Source organism: Mus pahari, chromosome 10, assembly GCF_900095145.1.
Source record: "Mus pahari chromosome 10, PAHARI_EIJ_v1.1, whole genome shotgun sequence".
In the NCBI taxonomy this organism is placed as follows: domain Eukaryota; kingdom Metazoa; phylum Chordata; class Mammalia; order Rodentia; family Muridae; genus Mus; species Mus pahari.
In genome coordinates this window covers 15,828,817-15,855,658 of record NC_034599.1, presented here as the reverse complement: position 1 = coordinate 15,855,658, position 26,842 = coordinate 15,828,817, and the positions used below count along the sequence as shown (strand labels likewise).

General features: G+C 41.9%; 1 protein-coding gene and 1 long non-coding RNA gene across 2 annotated transcripts in view; both read left to right on the top strand.

The window, feature by feature from the left end:
* LOC110327215 overlaps positions 1-26,842 on the top strand; it is a 54,860-nt gene that overhangs the window by 12,247 nt on the left and 15,771 nt on the right. The window contains exons 2-11 of the mRNA XM_029543063.1: positions 1,131-1,297; positions 2,460-2,614; positions 3,248-3,336; positions 4,140-4,266; positions 7,114-7,194; positions 8,444-8,523; positions 8,907-10,318; positions 10,951-10,982; positions 16,178-16,335; positions 22,467-22,583. Of these exons, the coding sequence (XP_029398923.1) occupies positions 2,590-2,614; positions 3,248-3,336; positions 4,140-4,266; positions 7,114-7,194; positions 8,444-8,523; positions 8,907-10,318; positions 10,951-10,982; positions 16,178-16,335; positions 22,467-22,583 (2,121 nt within the window). The 5' untranslated portion in view covers positions 1,131-1,297; positions 2,460-2,589. The remainder of the gene's footprint in view (positions 1-1,130; positions 1,298-2,459; positions 2,615-3,247; positions 3,337-4,139; positions 4,267-7,113; positions 7,195-8,443; positions 8,524-8,906; positions 10,319-10,950; positions 10,983-16,177; positions 16,336-22,466; positions 22,584-26,842) is intronic.
* On the top strand, positions 16,185-19,020 carry LOC115064817. Its single transcript, XR_003844634.1, has 3 exons — positions 16,185-16,497; positions 18,484-18,590; positions 18,824-19,020. It is a non-coding gene; the product is annotated as an uncharacterized LOC115064817 (long non-coding RNA).

Here is a 26,842-nt window from a genome sequence, read left to right as displayed (position 1 = left end):
CTCTTTATTTAAAAAGGTAATCCATACTAATGAGCCCGTTAGATTCTGACCTGTCTGTGATCCTGTGCCAGTATGAACTAGAAAGGGCATTTATGTATAAGTCTAGTGTTGCCAATCAAGACCCCACACCCTAGTATTTGAAATGTGCTCTGAATGTGTGTGTGTGTGTGTGTGTGTGTGTGTGTGTGTGTGTGTGTGTAGAGGCCAGAGGTAAATGTTGGGAGTCTTCTGCAGTCACTCTTTACATTATTATTACTTTTAAAGTTTTAGTTTTATTGTTATTGTTTGTGTCTTTGTCTGCCCATGTATGGGTACACTGGGAAGCCAGGAGAGGCCATTAGAGTCCCTGGAGCTAGAATTAACAGGTGCTACGAGTTGCTGGATGTGGATGCTGGGAATTGAACTCAGGTCCTCTGCAAGAGCAGCCAGTGCTTTGAATTGCTCAGCTATTTCTCTATTCCTCACACATCCTTATTTTTGAGACAGGATCTCTTGCTGAACTCAGAACTCTCTAATTTGATGAGAATGGCCAGTGAGCCTCCCCCCCAACACTGCCAAGATTTCTATGTAGGTTTTCATGCTTTTATGACAAGTACTTTACTGACTGAATGCTCTCTGAATGGGTTCTTTCTTTTCTTCCTTCTTTCTCTCTTTCTTTCTAAAGAAAATTTAAAATTGTATATTGTTATTATTATTATAATGTTTTCTATATGAATGGGTTTTGGCCTGCATGTGTATGCACCACTTTTATGTCAGGTGTCCTCAGAGGGTGTCAGATCCCCTGGAACTAGAGTTACAGATAATATAAGTTGCTGGATATGGGTGCTGGGAATTGAACCCAGGTCCTCCAGAAGAGCAGTCAGTGCCCTTAAGACACCTGCTATCTCTCCTGCCCTCAGTTCCTTTTTTAAATACCTGTCAGTTGTTCTAATCTCTGGGCCAAAGATGATATAGCCAGTGCCAGTTCTCTTTTTGTGTTGCCATCCTGTTCCAAACCAGTTTTCAGTTTGTGCTTCCTGTGTGTGCATACGCAGGACACTCTCCTCATCCGCTTGATTTTTCTTGTAGTACTTATGAAGTAATATATCAGTTCTTTTTTTTTTGTTTGTTATGATTATATTTCCCCATAGGACTTCTAGATCTGTACAGAACAGGATATTTTCTGTATCCTTCCCTGCTCTGCTCATGCCTACCACAGGAATAGGACTTCCTAATAATTTGCTGAAAGAATTAAAGAATAAGCCAGACCTGAAATAAACCAGTACCTCCAGTACCTCCAGTAAATGAAATAGAAGAGGTAAGACTATTTGTAATAATGTTTTTATTTTAACCCATATATTGAAAATACCATTTTAGTACATAATAAAAAATTCAGATGCTTACTTTTTTTCCAGACATGTTTGATTTATGTTTATAATAAATGAGATGAGTAGTTTTAAAGATTGAGAACCCGGGGGTGTAGATTAGTGGTAGAGTGTTTGTTTAGCTTGAGGCCCTGGGTACAGTTCAGTCACACACACAGGGCAGGGATTTAGCCTCATGGTATAGTTCTTGGCTCATATACACAAAGCCCTGAATTCTATCCTCAGCACCACATAAACCAGGCATGGGGGAACACATCTGTAATCCTAGTAGTTGTGAGAAAGAAGCAGAAGAATCAGAGGTTCAAAGTCATCCTAGCCACATGGTGAGTTCAAGGCCAACCCTTGTATCACAGTATGAGATTCTGTTCTTAAAAAGAAAGAGGGAAAAGAAAATAAGTAGATTCAATAGATAAGCTATTTCAAACTTGTTTTCTATTTTGTTTTCTTTTTTTGTTTTTAAAGAAAGGTTGTCTTTCTGTAGTTGAGCTCTAGCTTACAGTCTTCCTGCCTTGGCCTCTTCAGTGCTAGTATTATCAGTGTGCACTCTCAGGCCCTGGGCCAGACATACTTCAGAGCTGTCAGACAATAGTCATGTTGATTTTAAAAATATTTCAACTTCAGTTTTTTTAAAAATTAAGTCATAATATGTACATGTCAAGTAGTCATTTACGTATGGAACTAGTGACTCCTGAATAGTTCTGTGGTGGGTCCCTATGTCATGTTAGGGAGCAGTAGCAATCATAGAAAATCAAGCTTTTTGGACAAACTCAACTTCATCAGTTCTCAGTTCATTTCCAAACTGGGTAATTAATACTAGACTGATTACTAATGCTGCCTGAATGTGGGTGTTTCAGTGTGGGCAACTGTATCTTCTGTGTAGGATGGTTACGGTAGCAGGTGAGCGTATCTATGTAAAGGGCCTAGCAACAACTTCTGACAAAAGTAGTAAAGGTTAATTGGTATGCGCATGGCTACTGTTAGTGAGTAGACGTTTGTTGGTGGGTTTCACATATATTATCTGCAGAGAGTGAGCACTACTGTGTGATGTTTGATGACTGATGTTCGATGTTGTTGATTAATGATTGATGTGAACAGGACTCCATAATACCCTGTATTAAGAGGAATGGAGATTGCCTCTGTCCACTTAGATTCATAAGCTGTCCCGAAGTGATCTTGGCATCAGGGAAGGGAGTGTTCAGGCACATTTCACCATCAGCATCACGGGATGGCAGCCATTGATTTGTCCCATGGTAAGTCCTTGTTGAAGCTCTATTTCAGATTGTTTTAGGCCTCTCCTGCACAGTAAAGTCCAGTGGGCAGGACTTTAGTAGCTTTGTATGTTCATTTACAATGAGCTGAAATGGGCTGTATAGGAGTGGTTTGTGATTTAGGGCCCCAGTGTGTATGCTTGCAGAAGAGATGTGTAATTGTCACGAGTTCTGTCACCAGGGGCAATATAGAGTCATGTTTCTTTTTACATTTTATTTTATTTTTTTTTATTATTGTGTGTATTTGTATGAGTGCGGGTAAATGCAGAGTAATTTTGGGGGGGATCAGTTCTCTCTTTCCATGTGAGATCCTGGGATCAAACTCTGGGCATCAAGTGTGAGCACTTGCATTAACCAGGTGAGCCATCTCACCAGCCCCAGATCTATAAAGCGAGAACTCTCTTTCGCAGTTGGCAGCACAGTTCCTAGCTTGCCCTCTGGCTCTAGGGGAGGCTAAGTGCTCTGGCATTTCTTGGTAGGAATATGTATTTATGTGGCTTGATGAGTGTACAGATGGCAGGGGAGTGTCACACTGTCGTGGAGTGACTTCATGGCATGTGAATGTGGGGATTACAGGCAGCTCTGGGATTTTATACTGTCTTTCTCTCCTATCAGGCCTTCTTTCTAGAGAGCCTATCTACGTCTACGAAGCAAACATAGAGGTAGACGGGACGGTGACTGACAACCAGGCAAATTGTTACCAGGTAAAGACAGAGGAGATCATTCTACCAAATACAACTTTGTCATCTGTGATCTACAAGCATCTCCTTCTAGAGTCTGGAGTTGAGACAGACTCAGTCTCCAGGGCTTAAGGGAAGTCCATTCTCACTAGGGGGTGGAGATTATCTTGTTGAATTTCCCTGGGGAGCAGAGCCTTGCAAATCCTTCTAGCATTTTTGTTATTGCTTATTAACATGTTTGCCTGGCTGGGGATTGAGCCAAGGCCTTTTTATCTATGCTAGGCACATGCTTTACTACTGAGCTCTATCCCCAACTTCAGTAATTAGTTTGTTTTAGGTAGAGTCTGGCTGTGTAGCCTAACCTTGAACTCACTAGCCCTGGCTGGTCTCAGCCTTCCTATCCAGTGTTGGGGATTACAGACATGGGCCCCCACTAACTAATCTTGCACTTTATATCATTATAACTGCATGTCTTCTGTTTTGTTGAGTCCTCTGACAGTAAGTCAGGTGAGAGCACCCTTTTCTCAGATCTATTTATCCCATGTGTACAGTTTGTTTAGGAATATGCTGCAATGAGACAGTAGGACCAGAAGAGCTTCTAGCCGGCTGTGCTGGTGGAAATCATGCTTATAAAGTCAAGTCATGTAACAGTAGAAGGTCAGCAGAGAGTGGGTGTAGAGAGGAGTTCCTGGGGCCACTGAAGCCTGCAGCTTGAGGCTGATCTGAGAAATGTACAGGGTTAGGGGTTAGATCCTCCTTCCTAACCTTCCATTGAGTACTAGCAAGGCTGTTATTTGGCTCAAACCAACGTACATGTAATGGTTTAGGATTCAGTGACCTTCGATGATGTGGCTGTGGAGTTCACCCCGGATGAGTGGACTTTACTGGACCTGACTCAGAAGAATCTATACCGAGAGGTCATGCTGGAGAACTATGAGAACTTGACTTCAGTAGGTAAGGCTGCCAGCATTCCTCCTTACCTTTTATGGAACAGATACATGGTACATGCTTCTTAATGTGTAAGAGACTGACCATGTTATTTATGACAGGTCAATTTCTAAATAAAACTTTTGTGTGGGGCTAGGGTCAAAGGGGTTTCACCTTTAATCACAGCACTTGAAAGGCAGAAGCAGAGGCAGGTGGACCTCTTAAGTTTACAGCCAGCCTGTCTATATATCTAGGACTATATAATGAAATCAAACTAAAAAACAGCTTTTCTAATTTGTGCGTGTGTGTGTGTGTGTGTGTGTGTGTGTTTCTATACACGCATTCACATGCAGAAACTATAGAAGGTGCGAGGTGTTTTCTTCTATCACTACCTATTTCTTTGAGCCAGGCTTTCTCCCTGAACTTAGAGCTCTTGTCTTTCAGACAGTAAGCCCCATCAGTCCTATGTGCATCCATAGCACTGTAGATACAGGCACATTCAAGACCATGCTCGGCTTGTTATGAGGGTTGCCGAGATCCTGACTCAGGTCCTTGTGATTGTACAGCAAATACTCTTAGCCAGCAAGCCATCTTCCCAGCTCCAGCAAATAAAATTCCTGGCATAATATATAATAATCTACAGTGGCAAATCATTTTTATTTTTTCCTTTTTCTTCTTTCCTCTCTCCCTTTCTTTTAAAAAATCCTTTTTATTTTTGAGATTATAATACAACTCCACCATTTCGCCATCCCCTTTCCTCTCTCTGTACCTCTTGCTATGTCTCCTTCCTCTCATGTACCCCTAACTTTCTTTCACGTTCATGGTCTCATTTCATTAATTGTGTCTTTATGTTCCTAAACGTATACATATAATCTCCATAGTTTACATAGTTTTACTTGTATGTATGTTTTTAAGACTGACCATTTGGTATTGGGTGAGCAGCTGGTATGCTCTTCCCTGTGGAGTTCTCCCCTCCCACCCCCAGCATACCTTCCTTGTCTGTAGTTCTCTGTGCAGGGTCAGGCCTCCTGAGCTTCCTGTTTCCCACATTAGCATGTCTATTAGTGTCCTCCTTGCCCAGCTCCTATTTAAGCTGAGACTTTTATGTAGTTTCTGACATTACAAAGAGACAACCTCACAGCAAACTCCTTGATCTTCTGACTTTAAAAGTCTTTCCACCTGCTTTTCTAAACTGTGAATTGCACTGTGCGTGTGTCCTTTGGGACCAGGCTCTGTAGCTTGCCGTTTGATCCACTGTGGTTTTCTGTGATAATTTCTCTCTGTTACAAAGATGAGGGGTGGGTGTAAAAACGTGTATTTAGAATGTAGATGGATTACACTGGTTTAGTAAGGTGTGGACTGTAGGTTCTCCGAGATCTATGGTTTCCGGCACTCGGCATGACTTCCCTTTTGCCAAGTGGCTCTTAAGGCCAGTTAGAGGGCTGTTGGTAATGTGTGTCAGTTTTGTATCCTTATGGCTGTTGTGCAGTGCTGCCTGTTGTGGTTCAGAGGCCTCACGGCTCGGCTGGATTCTTGTTTGCTTCCCTGCTACCTGCAAGCTTCATGATTTGTTTTTTTCTTCACAGCTGAATTACATAAGTCTTGTGTACCCCACTTTCACTCTGCATTTGTTGGTTGGAGGACTTTTAGGGTTGTCTCCAGTCCCCGGCTGTTGTGAACAGAGCAGCAGTGAACATGGCTGAGCAGGGGTCTGTGGAGTCAGATTTCAGGTCCTTTAGGCCTGTGCCAAGGAGCAGTGGTGCAGCTGGGTCATGTGGGAGATTCATTTTAGCTTTCAGAGAGTTCTCTACACTGATTTCCATAGTAGCTGCACCAATTTGCAGTTCTATCAACAGTGATGGAGGGCTCCCTTTTCCCCTCCTCCTCTTCAGCATTTGTTATTGGTTAATTTGTATCTGTATCATTTTGCATGAGGTAAGATGAAACCTCAAGGTTGTTTGATTGACAATCTCCGTGCTAGGGATGCTGAGCGTTTAAGGAAATGCTTTCCTGTGCATTTTTGTCCTCATTCCCCCCCCCCATCCCTAGTCATTCCAGACCCTCCCCTTCCNCCCCCCAGTGATGGACATTAAAAACATTTCTCAGCCAGGATTTTCTTTAGAGAACTCTCATTTTGTTTGTTTGTTTCTTTTCATTTTTTTTGTTTTTGTTTAAATATGCTCTATTTATATAGCTCAGGCAAACCTTGAACTAAAACTCAAAAATTGTTGCCTGCCTCTGCTTCCCAAGTGTTGGAATTAGATGTGTGTGCCACCATGTCTGTCTTCCTTTCCCCTTTTCTCTCCTGTTTCATTTTTCCTTCCTCTTTGCACTTCTTCGCCCTTTGCCCTTCACTGTGACCCTCTGTTTGGAAATAGACTCTTTCGTGTGTAGTCCAGACTGACCTCAGCCTTGGAGTTCTCTGTCCTCATCCTCCCAAGTTCCAAGACTTCAAGTTTCTTACACCCCTGTGTCCAGCATAGTAGGCCATGTCTGTCGAGAGTGCATGCAAGTTGTACTGGGCTGGGCATCCATTGTTGGATTGAAACCCTAGCGTGGCGCACATGCTAGGAAAATGTTCTACCCTGGAGGCGAAGCCCTTCTCCAAGTGTACATTAACTTCCATTTGGTTTTCAGAGAGTAGAGCAAACCAGTCCTTTTAGGATACAGAAATGTTGTCTTTTCTGTGGTACTAGAGATTGTACTGAGAACTTTACATGTTAAGCCACCCCCCTCCCTCACCCATATTTGAGTTTTAACTTACTTTGAACGAATTACCTTGCTTTCACTTGAACTGTGATTTCCTTGGCTATAGGGAAGTTTGTCATCTCCTGTTTGAGCCCTTTTCACTCATACATGCTTCTGTATATGCAGGATGTCAGTTATTCATTCCTAGTCTGACCCCCTGGTTAAAACAAGAAGAGTTAGAGGCTGTGGAAAGTGCTGTTCCTCAACGTAAGTATTCATAGAGAAATCTGTTTTGACAAGCTTGGTATCGTTTTGCAACTAAAATCAAAATTTCTTACAATGTACCAGCCAATTGAATCCGTTTTTCTCTGTGAGATAATCTGCCATTTAACATAAACGATTGTTTGTGTATTCAGGCATACCTATGATCTTATAGCCTATGCCTTCCCTTTCGTAAATTTAATATTTCAATATTGATTGTTTTTCCAGAGCTTTATGGCTTTCCTGTTGCTGTAACTGTCACAGGGTCAAGTTTGTCGTTCACTGACTATGCTTTTCTTTATTATGGCTTTTTTGTTCTTGTTTTGGAGGTGCTGGGGATTGAATCAGCAGGGCTTGGGCCTGTGAGGCAACCATTCTACTTACTGAGCAGTCTTACTGCTAAATTTTTAACAAAACAGAATTCTTAAATTTCTCTGTGCAGTACACATCACAGCACATGTGTGGAGGTCAGAGAACTTTGGAGTCATTCTCTTTCCACCATGTCACTACCAAGGCTTGAACTCGGGTTGGCAAGTTTGGTGACAAAGTGGCCTCCACCTTGTATTTTAAGACCAAATCTCTCATGGAGATCTGGGGTTTACTGACAAGGCTAGGATGGTTGAGCTGTGAGCCTCGGGAATCTGTCCCTGCTTCGCCAGTACTGGGATGATGAGTATGTGCCACCATGGCAGGCATTATAAAATGGGTTATAGGGTTCAAGCTCAAGTCCTTGTGATTTACCACCTAGCCATCTCCCCTGCCTCTTTTTTCTTGTTTTTCTGTTAGTATAATTGAAACAGTGTTTTGTTTTGTTTTTTGTTTTTTGAGACAGGATTTCTCTGTATAGCCCTGGCTGTCCTGGAACTCACTCTGTAGCCCAGGCTGGCCTCAAACTCAGAAATTCACCTGCCTCTGCCTCCCAAGTGCTGGGATTAAAGGTGTGCACCACCACACCTGGCTGAAACAGAGTCTTAGAATTATAGCCCAGGCTACTCTTGAACGTAGAAAAAATTCTCTGACTTAGCCTTTTAGGTGTTAAGATCACAGTTGTGCACCATTATGTCTGCCTGTCTTTATTTTCTTATCATTTTGGTTTTCAGCCTTAGCCATCAATGGCTAAGCTAACTTTCCAGCCCTCAATTTTATTTTCTTAGTGTGCTTAACTTGAAAAGAAGGACAAATGCCCCTTACTCCTTAACTCCTGTACATGCCATTCATTTTCTGAACTTATGTTTCTCTTTCTATTTAACTTAAGAATTGGAACTACAACCTACAATTGACGATTCAGAGCTTGAGAATTATTTTAGGATGCAAAGTTCCAGTGCAACAGAAATGGTAAGATCAGCAAGGACTTTCTATTTCATACTCAAGAAGGGGGTCCTTTGTAGTAAACCATACAAAAGAGAGCTACTTGGGATGAGTAGTATGCTCCTGAGAGGAACTGATGTTTCTGAAGAGCTGTCTGGAATATCATGAATTGGGAGATTCCCCAAATAGGTCATAAAGATATTTGTCTTGTAGTTTCCACAAATATGTATTTCCACATATGCAATTAGACGTGGAAGTTTTAAGCAATTATAGAGAACCACTTCTTTTTAGCGCATATAATTGACAAAGGAATCTGACATTCAGTTTGGAAAAACTAAAGGTCAGGAAATAATTGAATGGAAAAGAAACTGTAAATTTCACTGTGAACACAAAACTCTTTTTGTCTTCAGGTGGGTGACTCATCCCTTCACGAGCAGTCAGGAAACCACAATGAAGGGGACCTATGTGACTCTAAGCCATGTGGGAATGTGTTGGGTGAACAATTATGCCTTAACACAGAGGTGAGCATGCAAAGTCAAGGATACAGTTCTGAGTGTAACTGGTATGGGAAAGACATTCTTTCTTTGCTCAAGGAAACCTCTACTGGACAGACCGTTTCTGAGCTTAATCAGTGTGGGAAACTCTTCAGTCTGCCTCCAAACATCGTGTACCCGAGCACTAGCACAAGCGAGAAGCCCTTTGAGTGCACAGACTGTGAGACAGCCTTTTTTAATCAGTCTTACTTTCAGCCAGATATGAGGCCTCACAATGGAGGAGAACCCTTTGACTGGAGTAAATACGGGAATGGTTTTATTCATCCTACAAGCCTTGCTATGCATCTTCCAATTCTCAATGCAAGAAACCCCTACAAATTTGAGGAATGTGGAAAGGACTTTCAGTATTTTGCATGCCTTAATAATCCCATGGGAATGTGCACTGGAGAAAAATTCTGTGACTGCAAGGAATGTTGGAAAGCCTTCACGGTTTCCTCACACCTAACTCAATATGTATCAATTCATACTGAAGAAAAATCCAAAGTATGTAAGATATGTGGGAAGTCCTTTGCTAATTATTCTCGACTTTCTGCACATGTAAAAACTCATAATGAAGAAAAGCCCTTTGTATGTAAGGAGTGTGGAAAGGCCTTTAAAAATATGTCATACCTTAATGATCACGTTAGAATTCACACTGGAATAAAATCATACAAATGTATGGAATGTGGGAAAGCCTTCCTTCGATGGTCAGGCCTTACTGAACACATAAGAGTTCACACTGGGGAAAAGCCTTACGAGTGTAAGGAATGTGGAAAAACCTTTTCTAGATCTACCCAGCTTACTGAACACATAAGAACACACACTGGAATCAAACCTTATGAATGTAAGGAGTGCGGGAAAGCCTTCACTCAGTACTCGGGCCTTGCCACCCATGTACGAATTCATAGTGGAGAAAAGCCCTTTGCATGTAAGGAGTGTGGGAAGGCCTTTACCAGGACCTCTGGCCTGATTCATCATGTGAGAACTCACACAGGAGAGAAGCCTTTTGAATGTGTTCATTGTGGGAAAACCTTCATTACTTCCTCCCATCGCACTAAACATCTGAAAATCCACAGTGGCGAAAAGCCCTTTGTGTGTAACATATGTGGGAAAGCATTTATATATTCTACATCCCTTAACATTCACATGCGAACCCACACTGGAGAGAAGCCCTATATATGTAAGCAGTGTGGGAAAGCCTTCGCTGTTTACTCACGACTGAGAAAACACAGCAGAGTTCACGCTGAGGACAAGCCCTATCAATGTGAGGGTATGGCTGTTGCTATTTAGCCCATCTGTTGCCACCTTTAAACATTGACAATGACACCAAAGATCATCAGATTAGTCTTAACTGCTTTGTGTGGGTTATAGAGGCTCACACTGGCCTTAGACACCATCCTAATTTTATGAAATAGGATATTTAGGTGCCCCCCTCAAAGTTTTCTTCTTTTGGGTAGTGCTGAGGATTGACCTAGAACATCACGCAAGCTAGGCAAGCACTCAGTTTCTGAGCTACCGTTTCCAGTTACCCTGGAACCTTTTCATGAGTATCTGAGTCAGAGCATCTGTGGGTCACAAGTGAGGCCAGTATACTAGGTGGCTTCATTCTGATGCTTGACTCTAATCATAACATTTCTAAATGCTATGAAAACAGATTTGATCCTTTTTTTGGTTAATGGCTGCCAGTGTGGCTTGTTAATGTGAAAATTCATCACAAACCAAGATCATATAGGACACAGGTGGATTGTGGGAAGACACTCCTAGGCAACTACTCTGACCCCATTGATTCTGATGAGCACACCAAGAAATCGTTCCCGTCTGCTCTTAACAGCTAGTCTATTTGCAGATGTCAACCGAGTGATCCTTTATAGAATTCAAATTGTCCATCTGCCCCATCTTTTGGATCCATCTTGGATTGCAGTGACAGCAACTTTGTCCATATTCCTCAGATTGGTTGAGATTGGTGATCTGAGAATAGAACTGGGGGCCTCATGGATGCTAGGCAAGTACTCTGTCACTAAGCTATATTCCTAGCTGGCCTAGTCTCTTTAGTACAGATTTCTTGGTTCCTGTAGTGTGGGTAGGCTGAGAGTTTTTAAAGGACAGTTCCCTTTGTTTAACAATTTCTTCTTAGCCTCAGTGTTCTGCCCTTTTCATATTTTACTAAAAGCACTCAGGAGGAACTAAGTTGCTCCTTTTGAACACTTTAATTACAGATAAATTTCTGAGTCTATCACTCTCAAGTTCTAACTTCCACACAAAATGCTTCTATACAGATCTGCTTGGTTTAATATCACTACACATCACTGACTGCTTTTTCTTCATGTTCTAATAACATGTTCTTCCTTCTTAACTGAGGGAATCCTCACCAGAAGAGCTGGCCTCTACAAGGCTACTTACATGTGTTTAAATGTTATTTTTTTACTGCCACAGTACCACAAAACACTATGTCTCAGAAGGTAAAGGTGCTTGTGAGCAGGAACTGAGTTTGATCCCAGGGATCCACACAGTCAAAGGAGAGCATGGACTGCTACACATCAGACATGCATACCACACTTGCACACACATGTATACACCATAAATATAATGCGAAACAGCATAAACCAAGGTGCTTTAAAAGTTCCCTTTAAAAGAAACAAAATTTTAGGTTAGCATAAGTATTGGGTTTTATTATGGCATTTTCATATCTATAGATCGTTGTACTTCTCACTAGCTTACCACTTTTGGATAAAATTTTAGGGCTGTGGGTTTTGCTCAGTGATAATAGTCCTTACCTAGCATGTGAGTAGCTAGTTTTCATTTCCTGCAGTGGACAGACTATATACAGCAATTTATTTTCTCACATACACAAGAATTAACAGCATGGGAGCTAGTGAAATGGTTCAGAGGGCAAAGCTCTTGCCCTGCAAACATGAGGACCAGAGTTTGTTTTCTCAGAACCCACCTAAGTGCCAGGTGGCTGTGGGGGCAGGCTGCCTATAATCCCAAGGCTTGGGAAGTAAGATGGGAATCCTCAGGCTATCTGGGTAGTTAGGTTACTTGAATCCACGAGCTTCGGGCTCAGCAAGAGACCCTGCTTCAGTGAATAAAACAGAAAGTGATTAGGGAAGCCTGACATTACCTTCTGGATTCCACATGCCACGTGCAAATGTGGAAACACCAACATGCACATGCACACACATGAACACAAAATAACAGCATGCTTGGCTTCTGGAGTAGACTCTCCCTGGCATGCAGTCGCTTTCATATGACAAAGTCTGAAAATGAGGATTTTTTTTTCCCTCTACTGATACAAATCGCAGCATTGTGGGATGATGTTTCCACTCATTGTCCTGGACTATCAAATGAAATTCTAAAGACCCGATCTGAACAGTCATGCTTAGCTTTAGATTTAACATGAATTTGAGAGGGTCATAGATTCTTTTGGTTTCCCAGACAGGTAATGATATTTGTAGATAATGATTTTTTTTTCTATTTTAGTTGTTTCCTTACATAAATTAGTATGATGTCCAGCACACTAGTGAAAGTAGTAAAAGCATATTTTTCTTTAGAATTATAATGAGGTATGCTCTCCATTATACTGATTTGCTTATTAGGATAGAGGGTTTTTTAAATATCTGGATTTTGCATAATGGTTTTATAGTATTTCTTTCTTTGTGAGGCAGAATTCCTCTGGATTCATTAATTGCTTTCCCTGTATCCTCTGAGATGACCATCCTCATTTACTGGTAGCACTCAAGTATCTAGGATTTCATTGTTCCATAATAATAAATACTGGAATGACTAAAAGGGCTCTAAAATAAAGCAGTCATTTACTAATGATTATATATTAGTTTTCTGATGTTAACTTTAAATTCTTAGATACATTCAACTTGGACATTAAGGTTCATTTTTGTTTTGTGTGATTGCTGAGGATCAAACCCAGATGAGGCAAGCACTCTGCCACTGAGCTATCATCTTGAGCCCAATGGATCGTTTTTACTACTTAATGTTGTTTATGCTTACTCACGTAAAGATTACCATAGATATTCTTGAGTAACGTTGGCATATAATTTCTCCACGGAGTAGGGATAGGAAGAGCGCCTGCCTGTTTAGCAACGCACAAGACTGTGGTTCAATCCTCAGCACCACCAAAACTGCCAGATTGTAAAATGAACTGACTGGTTTTCGCTGTAGATTAGAACAGTGTCATATACTGCAGTGAATGTATTCCTCGCCTGTCCTAAATTATAACCTGTTCAGTTATCCTGATTTAGAATAATTGATACTGTTTTAGGTACCTGTTTTCTATTACCTTAAACTGTTCGGTATCTTTTATGTTTATAGGACACCTACGATTTATAGTATCATTTAAATTTTTTGAGTATATTTTTCTAGGCATGCTTTCATTTTCACATATGAAATTTATTTTTTCTTGTATTTCTGATGTTTCATGGTTGTATAATTAACTTTGGGTCTGCCTTGTATTTCAAGCTGCAATGATTTCTCCTTGTATTTAAATTGAGTTAATCTTCAGTCAGTATTCTTTGGAGAGTGTTTGTCTCCGACTACAGCATGTTGCCTCACACTGTAATCTTAGGGATTGGGAGGCCAAGGCAGGAGGATCACAGATTTAAGGATAGCCTGAGCCTGGGCTATTTTGTGAGACACTGTCTTAAGAAGACAAAAATAAAAATAAGACAAGACAAATGTACCCAAAGGAGGAGTTGGGGCCTGGTAAATAATCCGGGAGGGGAAAAAAATTTGTCTTGAAATACTTAACTTTCCAATATAGTTTTTATTCCATTGACTCTGACAGGTATTTACATGGTTATATATTTTAATTTTCTTTTTGTATCCTTGGTTAAAAAATACAAATTGGGTGGGGGGGGAGGTGCTAGGATTCAAAGTGAGGGCTTTACACATGCTATAACCCAGGTGTAGATGTGTCTTTTATATATACTTTAGTTAGAGTTTTAAAACTCTGATTACTTGAAAAATTCTGATTAACAATTCTTTTAGACCATTATGTATAATGCAACTAGTAACAAAATTGGAATTTTAGCAACTTTTTTCTTCTGTATTTGTTGCATGTACCTTTTCTGTAATGCTGTTTTCACTGAAGTTTTACCTAGTGCTTGAAATTTATGTACTCCATTTACTTTTTAGTTGCTATTCTAAAACATTAAATCCAGTTTTAAAATAAAGTGTGTTAATACTGTTTCTTTCTGAGTGGACTAGACAGTTTGCATACAGGTTGCCATCATTAATCTCCTAAGTATCACAAAGTCAGAGACCCAGGAGCAAGTGCACTACTACACTGACATTGAAGAAACTCACAGTAGCAGAATTGATGTCATAGAGGATTTGCTAATAGATTTGCTTAGGAGACATTAAATCATACAGAGTAGGATTTAGCTGAAGGAGTGCTGTTCCTCAGTACCCCAAAGATAGGTAGTGTGCTCCTCAGGCCTATTGGAGATAAATCCATGGTGCTATGTCAGTTCACTAGGATTGAACAGCCATTAGTCCAGTCCCCAGAGAACATATCTCTAACATGCAGCTCAAGGGTGCAGAGCACATTCACAATGGATGTTAAGTCCTGGCCTGCCATAAAGTTCCCAGTTTTTTTGTTTAAGATTTATTTATTAAATGTTAGTACACTGTAGCTGTCTTCAGATACCCCAGAAGAGGGCGTCAGATCTCATTACAGATTGTTGTGAGCAACCATGTGGTTGCCGGAGTTTGAACTCAAGACCTTTGGAAGAGCAGTTAGTGCTCTTAACCGCCTAACCAGCTCTCCAGCCCACCCCCCAGTTCCTTTAAAAAAAAAAATAATAATTTTGCCAGCTGGGCAACATGACCCTGGGTCACATCTATTTGAAAAGAACACTGGTGTACTTAAATAATCTTGGCAATATTTTTGTGTAAATCTCCCATCTGTCCAAGTGGCTAGACTTGTAGTCTCCTGTCTGTTAAATTGTTCAGTCTAATCAGGGGGAGCTGGGACCTAAAGGTTTTAAGGATGACAATGTGTATAAAATGCCTAACTCTAAGGTGTACATAATTTAGTAAAATCTTATATTTGAGGTCAACTCGTATTTGGCCATGTGCTTTAGTAAAAGTGCTTTTCCTTGAGCTCTAAGTGTGCAGCAAGAAAGTCTGCCTTTTCTCTGAGAAATCATACTGGCATATTGTTTCTGAAGCAACCCAAGCCTATGGTTGAGCAAATTCGTGGCAGAGAGGGTAAATGGGTCTCTTGACAGACTGGTCTTGCATCCTTCATCAGGGCCATAAATGCTTTTAAGTTCGTCAGAAGGTAATCATAGCTTCTTTTTGACTCCCATTGACCAACAGATGTCAGCAGAATTCAGTCCTGCAAGTTCAAGAGGCTTCTAGTAACATTACAGTTCTCAGCTACTCAACTGTTGCGTGGTTAAACTGGCTCTTCATGTTGTCAGGGAGCATCAGTAACCAGCAGTGTCGAATCTGAGTGGGCATTTTCCCTGTGACTTGAGATGACAAAAATCAGAATTTGAGCTTACTCTTTGCTTAGTGCATCCAATAGAACCGGGGACTTAGGAAAACAGTTGCTGGGAAAGATGCAGACACGAGGTTAGGACGAGTTCAAGACCCACCCAGTAACTACTTCAGGATTCCCAGTCAGAAACCCAGTTATTTCCATCTGCTGAGGCTGGTGGAATGGGCTGAGGTAGGGTCAATCTGTTGAAGCACCCTTTATGGTCGCAGCCTACGAAATACAATTCCAACACCTTGGGAGGTCTAGATGATTACGGAAGCGAGGCTGCCTTCTGTTTCCTACTGAATTAGGGTGCTCTAGAAAGCCAGGCTTCTAAGAATGCAGCGGAGGCAGGCAAAAAAGTACCCACAAGAAGCCCTGTGGTTAAAGGACTTCCTGGTCCTGGCACCACCGTTGCCCGGCTCACAGCCTGGATTCTAATTCCGTCTTGTCCTGGAGAACACCGTTGGCCTCCAGCTCCGGCGGTGAAGCCCTTACAGCGCCTCCGCCCTGACACTGCAGAGAAACCAGAAATCTTACAGAGTTCAACCCAGGTAGACTCCTGGCCCCGGCTATGCAGCAGACCGAGCGCGAGCGGAAGTGACGTCATACCCGCGCCCATCTCTTCCGGCTCTTATCTGTGCTGAAGAGTTGCGGAGTTGGCTGGCCTTCGTGAGTTCTGCGGTAGGAGGATTACCTGGAGGCCGAGGTGGAGATGGAGAACGCCAGTGCAGAGCTCTGCTCCGCTTGCCACGGCGCCTCCGGGCTCGGCCAAGCCTGAGTCCTCTGTGGCTGTCAGTCACCAGGGTGGGGAAGTGCCCAGAGGGCGGTCCTGGCGATGGCTGCGTCTACGATGCTCCTGCTCTTCAAAAGCCGCCCAAGCTCTTTCATTTTTCTCCTCAGAAATGAATTTTTGCCGGAGTGGTTGGAGTGACCAGCGTCATAAACCTTGCGATTTCAGCGCTTCTGGTGAGCACTCAGTGGAAGGTGGCTTTTGGAAAAGGCCGTATTCCTTTTTTAAAAATATTAGAAACGAATGTCAGGGGTGAGAACTTAATTCATATTGTTAGATTGTATTTTATTTAGTGTGTGCATGCTTTGTTTTGACCCTTAGTTTCAGATACAAAGACAAATTTCTTAGACTTCGAATGTACATCTTCTTGAATATAAATGTTGGTAGACCTCAAGTCCATTCATTAAAAACCTAGCGGGCAAGCCTTTACTCACGGCACGCAGGTGGCAAAAGGATTTCTGTGAGTTCTTGGCTAGCCTGGTGTACAAAATGAGTTCCAGGCCAACCAGTGCTACATGGTCAAACACTGTATTTATTAAACAAACAAACAAGCAAAAACCCAACAAACAATAATAGTGAGCTTTTTTCACATCCAAAGTTCCTGGGCTGTTTCCTCATCCCTTTTATCTCCCTGTGCTAGTGATCCATTCAGGGCCTTGTGCATGGTAAACATACTTTTCTCTTAGTTCTTAGATCTGTTCATCACTAAACTGCTTGGAGCTCACAGAAGAAATGTGGAAAGCTAGATGATTAAAAATCATAGAATTAACTATTAAGAAGATTGATAAATTAGTGTTCTCTCCCTAATAATCACCCCCCCCCATTTCTCTTTTTAAAAAAATCTTAGATGTACTAGCATATTTGATGGTCCAGTATCTGTTTTGTTGCAGTCACCTCTTGCAGCAACCTCTTGCAGCAGTCTGTGTCTATTGTTTCCCCAGCAAGATATATTGTATGGTGACTTGTTTGCTAAGATGTAGACTGAAAATAAAGGGCGACATGGTAGCACATAGCAGTAATCTCAGGAATTGGAGCAGTAGAAACATGATTTCTTTTCTTTTCTTTTCTTTTCTTTTCTTTTCTTTTCTTTTCTTTCCTTTTCTTTCTTTCTTTCTTTCTTTCTTTCTTTCTTTCTTTCTTTCTTTCTTTCTTTCTTTCTTTCTTTCTTTCTTTCTTTCTTTCTTAGATTTATTTATTTTATATACGTGACCACACCGTCACTGTCTTCAGTCACACCAGAAAAGGGCATCAGATCCCATTGTAGATGGTTGTGAGCCACCATATGGTTGCTGAGATTTGAACTCAGGACCTCTGGAAGAGCAGCCAGTGCTCTTAACCACTGAGCCATCTCTCCAGCCCCAGAACATGATTCCTATGCCAGGATAGTTATGTAGTTTCAGGCCATCCAGTCTGCATAGTTATACCCCTATCTCTGAATAAACAATAATAGATACAACACTTGACTGTTAAATACTTGGTAATGTAACACCTAGATTAGGACATTGTCTTACTGAAAGCAAAATATTATTAGATTCAATCAAGAAAATGAAAGAATAGAGTTATTTGGGTATTCAGCTTAGTTGGTAGAGTGTTTGTGTGTTATCCACAGGTCCATAGGTTCAGTTCCTAGTACCACATAAACTGAGAGCAATAGCTCACAGGATTCTGATTCCAGCTCTCAGCCGATAGAACCTGGAGGATTAGGAGTTCAAGGTCGGCCTTGGCCACATAGTAGGTTGTGGGCCAGCCTGAACCACATGATCTTGTCTTTACAAAAGAAAAGAAGGAAATCAAGAACTGGCTGGGAATGTAGCTCAGTAATAAAACACTTGCCTACCATATGTGAGGCCCCAGTTCAATTCCCAGCACCACAAAAATACATACATACGGGGGCTGGTGAGATGGCTCAGTGGGTAAGAGCACCCGACTGCTCTTCTAAAGGTCTGGAGTTCAAATCCCAGCAACTACATGGTGGCTCATAACCATCTGTANCAAGATCTGACGCCCTCTTCTGGAGTGTGTGAAGACAGCTACAGTGTACTTACTTATAATAAATAAATAAATCAAAAAATACATACATACATACATACATACATACATACATACATACATAAAATGATGCATGTGATATCTGATCTATAAACATTCAAAATTCTTCACAGTTTTGAAAACCAGCAACAAGCTTCTGGTGTTGGAGTATGTGATCCATTCAAGCTTTCTGTGTGGTGCTGGGCTTGGGGCAGATACCTGCCGTCCCAAGAACTAAGAGGTAGGTGCAGGAGTATCATGGCAAGTTTGAGGCAGGGTGTCATGTAGTTCAGGCTAGTTGAGAGCTTAATATTGGTTTTGGCTGGCCTTGAACTCTTAGGTTCTGGGTGAACAGGCACAGCTTGCTTCCAATAAAAATGGCTGCCACAATTTTGCAGTGCCAACACTAAAGATTTCAGAAGATTTTATGGAAGATAATTTGTAGATGTTACATACTTGGGTTGTATTTTTTAGGATGGCATCCATTTGTTTTGTGGTCCCCGTTCTGATGCTTCTAAAGGCTTTGCTTGTCTGCAGTGCTGGGATCAGCTCCATGGACTTGAGGCTGTTAGGCAAGCACTCTGCACCAAGCCAAAGCCCCAGTTTTGCAGATGTTTTTCCTTTTAAATAAAAAGGTAATTGCTCTAGCAGTTTCTGAATCAATTTTTTTTATAACAATTTAAAACTTATTCTGGAGAAAATAAGAAACAGATTTTTAGTTCTAACTGCAAGGCATTTGTTTTGGAAAAGGGAAATCACTTGGCCATTTCACGGTAAATAAGAGCACCCAGCTGTATTCTCAGAAGCAGTAGTTGAATGGGTGACATGCCTGGAATCCCAGGACTTGGGAACTGAGGCAGAAAAATCACTGAGTGATATAAACCTGTAATCCCAGTGCCTGGGAAAGTGAGGCAGAAAACCACAAGTTGGAGGCCACCAGCATGACACAGTGAGAGTCTGTGTTTGAGTTTATATTGTTTTGGGGTGATATTTTATGAGTGTTATTTAAGTTTTTGCTTTATCATCTTATTCTGGTGAATAGTTGTTTCTTTGTGCCTCCTCCCCCCTTTCCCTCTCTTCCTCCTCCCTCTTTCCCTCTCACCCTCTCCTGTCCTTAACCTCCTCCCCTGCCTCTCCTTCCTCCCTCTCTCCCTCCTCCCCCTCTTCTTTCCCTCTTCCCCTGCCTCTCTCTCCCTTCTCCCCTGTCCCTTTCTCCCTCCTCCCTCTGCCTTTTTCTCCCTCCTCCCCTGTCCCTTTCTCCCTCCTCCCCCTGCCTCTTTCTCCTTCCTCCCCTGTCCCTTTCTCCCTCCTCCCCCTGCCTCTCTCTCCTTCCTTCCCTCCTGTCTCTTTCCCTAAGCAGCACTTTGCTGTCTCTGAACTCAAATGAATAAAATAAAGGAACTTTTAAGCTTCAGTCTTTAATTTCGTATTACTGTAGTTATGTTGTGGTTCCACCTTGGACACTGTCCTCCTGCCTTAGACTTCCCAGCACTGACACACGTGGCTACCTTGAGCTAATGATTTCATCTTTGCTGTGTGATTTTTGTTGTTCAGTCTATAGATTGAACCAAGAGCCTTGTACATTTCAAGGCAAATACCCTACAGCAGAGCAACGGACCAACCGAGCTAATACTTTCAAAATGACCCCCCCCCCATTCAAGAGCTTGAAATGCAATGTATCATCATAGATTATGAGTATATATGTCTTTACATTTTCATTTATGTTTTTTGAAATAGATTTTTGCTGTGTAGTCCTAGATGGCTTGGAATCCAGTATGTAACTCATGCTTTCTCTTGCTCCTGCCTCGTATTCCTGAGATTTATATATTTCTATATGTCTGCATTTTAATGTAAATACTATAAAGTATGTGATAAATTTTTGTCATTTATTAGAAAGCAATAAAACAAAGTTCTATATTTTGATCTAATTCAAAATCTAAAATGTATATAATTACTTGTCATGTATCAGATTCATAGTATGGAAATTATTATTTGTTAGAAACCTCTGGGTTTCCAGAGAGAGAACTCAGTTTTTCAAGCTTGGCAGCAAGTACTTTTACCCACTGAACCATCTCACTGGCCTTAACACACTTTTTAAATTTTTAATTAATTTATTTTTATTTATTCACTTTTCATCCCACTCACTACCCTCCTTCCTGGTCATCCCCTCCCACGATCCTCTCCATTCCCGCCCCCCTTCCCATCTCCTCTGAGTGGGTGGTGTTCCCCCTCCCCCGGCACTTCAAGTTTCTGCAAGGCTAGGCGCATCCTCTCCCACTGAGGCCAGACATGGCAGCCCAGCTAAAAGAACATATCCCACGTGCAGGCAACAGCTTTTGGAATAGCCACCTTTCCAGTTGTTCCAGACCCACATGAAGACCAAGCTGCACATCTGTTATCTATGTGCGAGGAGGTCTAGGTCCAGCCCGTGTATATTCTTTGGTTGGTGGTTCAGTTTCTGAGAGCCCCAAGAGTCCAGGTTAGTTGACTCTATTGGTCATCTTCTGGCATTCCTATCCCCTTTGAGGCCCTGAAACTTATTAATGACAGGATAAAATGCAACATCACTCATCCTTCTTTATTTTTTTAATTATGTTTGGGGGTGGGCATGGGTTGAGATCAGGGGCGACTTGGGAGAGTTGGTTCTTTCCTTCTACCCTGTAGGACTCGGATTGAACAGCACTCAACAGGCTTGGTGGTGAACCCTTTTATCTACTGACCTGTCTTGCTGGCCCTACTTTTTTACTTCTGGTGGGAGTACATCCTTTATTTTAAATTTTTACTGACAAATTGAAACCAATGGCTAATTTTGTTAGTGCCCTTTGATAATTCCTCTCTGTGGAGGGTTTATCAGTGTTTCTCATGCCATGTGGAGTGTCTGTCCCAGATGCTTTTGTTGCCTCATTCTTCTGTTAGAAGAAATTGCCCTTCTCAGCTTTAGGCCATACATCAAGCCAGCAAACAGCATACCGCCTACTGGGCTATCTGAGAACAGATTATCACAGATGCCAACTGTGATATCCCATTATAGCAGGATAAAGGATGCCTCCAGCTGTTAGGCCTATTGGTGGGGCAGTTTCCTAGCTAGCTTATCTAACTTAACCCAACTACATCCCACCAAATGGCTACCTCTGTGCTCTAGTTTGGTCATCGTCTGTTCCCCTCCATGTGCATTCTCAATGAGTGCTTGCTTCTCTCTGGACATTCTGTCTGCCTGGAAGTTCCACCCCCTATTTTCTACCCAGCTCCTGGCCCTCAGATCTTTATTATAACCAGTCAGCAGCAAGACAACCTCCGATACATTTCCAGATTGCTTTTAGACAAGTGTGGAAGGACCAATATTTACAAAATAGAAAACAGGGTGATGGGCCATAGAAATGACAGTACCAAAATATTGCCAGCATATTAGCTCTCTGACAGTATAGAATTCACAATTGAAAATACAGAGAGGGCTGCTAAGATGGCTCAGCCGGTAAGAGCACTGACTGCTCCTCTGAAGGTCCTGAGTTCAAATCCCAGCAACTACATGGTGGCTCACAACCATCTGTACAGCTACAGTGTACTCATATACATAAAATAAATAAATCTTAAAAAAAAAAAAAACAGAGACACACCTTCTCACTTTGTGAAGAAAGCTGACTCCAATATTCTATAAACCTGGCACGGATATTAAGGCCCAAACCAGTGTTGAATCAGATCTGGGCCTTCTGATGAATTATAGCTGTAGGGACAATGTAGTCCCTGTTCCCAGGTGGAGGTCTCTCAGACTCTTCTCAGGCTTTACAAGGAACTCCTTGGGTTTGGCGTGTAAACAGCACTGTGAGTTTGTGTGCCGTAGGAGGGATACTGCTGCACTGTGAACACGTGATGCAGCTCAGTACGCTGCTGCTGCTGCTTTTTATACCATAGGCTTAATTTCCTTACTAAAGGATAAGTGCAGGAACTGGCACACTTGTTCAAACTTTATATTGTTCAGAGGAGCGTTAAATGCTGTGGTCAACAGCTGTCCTATTATCACGTGTTTGAAACTACTGAACATTTGCTAAACACGTTCTCCTTTGTTAACTCTAATGTCATACTCAGTTTTGTTTTCAGACTGGACTCAGGCTGGCCTTGAACTCCCTGTGTAGCTGAGGATGACCTTGTGCTCATGGACTTCCTGTTTCTACCTCCTAAGTGCTGGGATTCCAGGTCCATATCACCTGTATGTATCTTACTCATATCACCACATTCTGTGAGTACCCGTCCCCTTTATAATAGCATCTTTGGCTTGGGCTGAAGCCCCAGTCAGCAGTGTATCTATTTCTTTTTGCTTATCTTCCCATGTTTTCCGTATTGAAGCTATTCCCAGTGTACAGTGTTCACAGGAGTCCTTTTCTCACTTGGTACCTCCCTCCATCATCAAGTTGCTGAGTGAAATGAACAATATAATGATCCCCTAATCTCCAGGAGGGACTTTTAAATAAATGTATTTTAAAATCTTTTAATTATTCGTGTATTTTGTGTATATATGCATGTGTAGTTTGTGTGTTTAGATATACTTGTGGAACTCAGAGGTCAACATCTATGTCTTCTGCCTATCTGAATTCTTGAGTTAGGGTTTCTCGTTAAAACTGTAGCTCATCATTTTGGCCAGACTAGCTGGCCAACATGTCTCTGACTGCACATCCCTTCCAGCACTGGGGTTAGCACAGACATGTGCTAAGTTATTGGATTTTATATAGGTGCTGGGAATCCATACCCAGTGTCTTCATGTTTACACAGCAAGAATGTTGTCCACTGAGCCATCTCCTCGGGTCCTATGGGAGATACTTCTTAAGAATGTCAGTAGATGCCTCAAGCTGTAGAGAGTATAGAACTCTGTGGATACCACCCCCCAACAGACATATGTATCTGTGATTTATAAATTCAGTACAATAAGAGATGAACAGAAATAACTGAGATATTGAATACTTTCAACAATATACTATAAGTTAAGTGGATATGGTTTCTCTCAATTTTTTTTTTTATTTTTTTTTTTTAAGATTTTTTTTTTTTTAATTTATTTTACGTATAGGAGTACACACCAGAAGAGGGAATCGGATCCCATCACAGATGGTTGTGAACCACCATGTGGTTGTTGGGAACTGAACTTAGGACCTGTGGAAGAACAATCAGTGCTCTTAACCACTGAGCCATCTCTCCATGTTTTATTGTCACATAGTCACCTTATTTCTTCTGTACAAACTGATTGATCATGAGTAGCATACTGGAATATAAATATGGGAGCAATTAATGAATTTACTTCTGTGTTAATAGGATGTGCCATAAACACAAAGCCTCTAGTATTGACACTCATTCAGCGGGTTTTGTCAAAATCGTATCATACGTGCCAGCCAACACCTTATAATTACTTGAAATCACCCAGTGGCAGCATGGCATATGACATCATAAAATGCCTTGATGCCTGTTTTTTTCCTTTAGAGTTTCGTACAGTATATGTTTATCATATTCACTTCCCTCCCCACCTTCTCCCAGATCACTTCCGTCCTCCCTTCCTACCCAGCTTTTAGGCTGTTGCTTCTTCCTCCTCCTCCTCTTGTTCATCTTCTTTTCTACTATGGTTTGTGCTGCCCAAACACTCCATCCACTGAGTTGTGGACAACTGACTCTCCTCCTCTAAGCAAACAACCAGATGTCCCTGTGCTAGGTGTTAGACTTTGTCTCCTTTCCCCTCTGTGCTGAGATTTTGTCTAGCTTGAGCTTGCAGAGGTCTTGCTCATGTTATCACCACTGCTGTGAGTTCATTTGTGCATGTACCCTAGTATGTCTGGGAAACATTCATCAGGGTCATTTGTGGCTTCTGGCTCTTTCTACTCCCTCTTCCTTGATGATTCCTGAGCCTTGAAAGGAAAGGTGTGATAGAGATGTCTCATTGAGTTGAGTGCTCTGACCAGTTGTGGATCATTGTGTTGATTGCCATTTTCTGCAGGAAGTCTCTAATGAAGATTTAGCGATGTACTAATCTATTGGTACAGTGATAAGTTATTAGGAGTTTTTTTTTTTTTTTAAACACTGTCTATTTAGCAGAATAACAGTGGTAGGTTTCCCCTAGGGTCTAAATCCTATCTAGCCATGGTTTCTTGGCTCTTTAATACTAGGTATGGGTACGCGGTTTCTTGGACTGGGTTCAGTCCTGTGCAGAGAGCCTTAACTCCAATCAGAAAGTATTCCCATAACATTTATGCCACTTTTGCATCAGTGGGCATATCTTTACAGGTTGGTTGTTATTGCAGAGTTCATAGCTGGATATGATTGGTGATTCCTTTTCTCTCTTAGTAGTGTGCATAACATTCAGCACTATACAAGCTAGCCAATGGGGGTGAAGCTTCCAGCTTAATACCAGCTTGATTTCTTACATGTTCTGTGGCTGAATTATGTAGTGACTTCAGCAGTAGCGTCTTATTCTCAGGTTCTGGAGGGTAAGCAAGAACAGTGGCCATAATCTGTAATGTTTGGAGGTCTGTGCAGTACCACTGGCCAACAAATCCAGAAGAAGTAATTCATTCCTGGCACTGAACTTTTTATGTGTTAGCCTGTGGTATCCAGTAGAGGCATTGTTGTTTGGCTATAGGGTAACTCTATTTAACTCCTTTTTTTATATAAGTATGAATTTTAGGAAGGTAGGTTTCCATATAATATTTTCAAAAGCCTTTAGTGTTGTCTTTCCCATACTCCCTCTTCTTCTTCCTTTATTTTTTTATTTTCTTTTTTTTTTGTTGTTGTTGTTTGTTTGTTTGTTTGTTTGTTTGTTTGAGACAGGGCTTCTCTGTGTAGCTCTGGCTGTCCTGGAACTCACTCTGTAGACCAGGCTGGCCTNGAACTCAGAAATCCGCCTGCCTCTGCCTCCCAAGTGCTGGGATTAAAGGCATGCGCCACCACTGCCCGGCTTATATTCCCTCTTCTGTTCTGCCCTCCTGCCCCACTTCATTTAACCCATCCTATTGGATTATTTATTTTTCTCCTTTGTGATTTAATAGTTAGCTTTTAACTTGTCAGCATAAAATCACCTGGAAACAGTCTCCGTAAGAAACTGTGTAAATCAGATTTGCCTATGAGCGTGAGTGGGGGCATTTTCTTGATTGTTAATTCCTATAGGAAGGCCCAACCTGTTGAGGGTGCCACCATTTCCTGGTTTTGGACTCTGAAACATATAAGACAGGAGCAAGCAAGCTGAGTATGAGGGAGCAAGCAAGCAAGGAGCCGTTCATTTCTCTGCTCTTGATTCCCCATGTGAGGTAAGCAGCTGCTTGAGCTCATGCCTAGACGTCCCTCAGTAATAGACTGTGGTTTCCAGTAGTAATCCAAGTAAATCCATTACCCCCTTAAGCTGCTTTTGGTAAGATTGCTTAGTTCATGGTGAGGTGGCAGGAGACCCTTTAATCCTAGCACTTAAGAGGCAGAGGCAGGTGGATCTCTGTGTGTTCAAAGCCAGCCTGGTCTACAGAGCAAGTGTCAGGATAGCCAAAGCTGCACAGAGAAACCAAACCAAACAATACAAACCAACAAGATTGTTTAGTGATTGTTTAGTTCAGGCATGTGGGTGACTCAGTGCAAAAACACTTGTCTTCTAAGTCTTGTAACCTGCGTTTGATCCCTGGAGTCCACAGAGGAAGGAGAGAACAAGTTCTTGAAAATTGTCATCTGACCTTAACTTGTGTATGCTGCTCTTCCAGAGGATCCAAGTTCAGTTTCCAGCATCCAGGTCAGACCACCAGTAATTCTAACTTCAAGGCATCTGATGCCCTCTAACTCAGGCACTTGCACACCTGTGGTGATTGCAAATGTGTGTACATACCTCCCCCCCCCCCACACACACAAATGAGTTATCAGGAACTCAGGTGCACATTTATACCCCCAGCACCTGGGATGACCAAAAAGAGAAGGAGGGCCAGTAAGATGGCTCAAGTGGTAAAGGTGCTTGGGGCTAAGCATGGTGTCCTGAGGCCAATCCTGGGCCCATATGGGAGAAGGAGGGAACCAACTCTCTCAGATTGCTCTCTGATGGCTTCATGTGTGCCATGGAGCACACACACACACACACACACACACACACACACAGTAATAACGAAGCCTTTAAAAGGGTGGTGAGATGCTCAGTGGGTAGAGCGAGGGCTGTGCAAGCGCTGTCAGAATTTAGTCTCTGGAACCCACAGTTGAGAGAGAGAACCAGCTGTCCAAAGTTGTTTGCTTACTTTCTCCTGTATACCATGGCATGTGTATCTGCGCGCATACACACTCACACACACACGCACACACTCACACACACACTCACACACACACTCACATGCAATAATAATTGAAAATAAAACCAGAGACACTGAAATTGATAGAGGAGAAAGTGGGGAAAAGCCTCAAAGATATGGGCACAGGGAAAAAATTCCTCAACAGAACACCAATGGCTTGTGCTGTAAAATCAAGAATTGACAAATGGGACCTCATAAAATTGCAAAG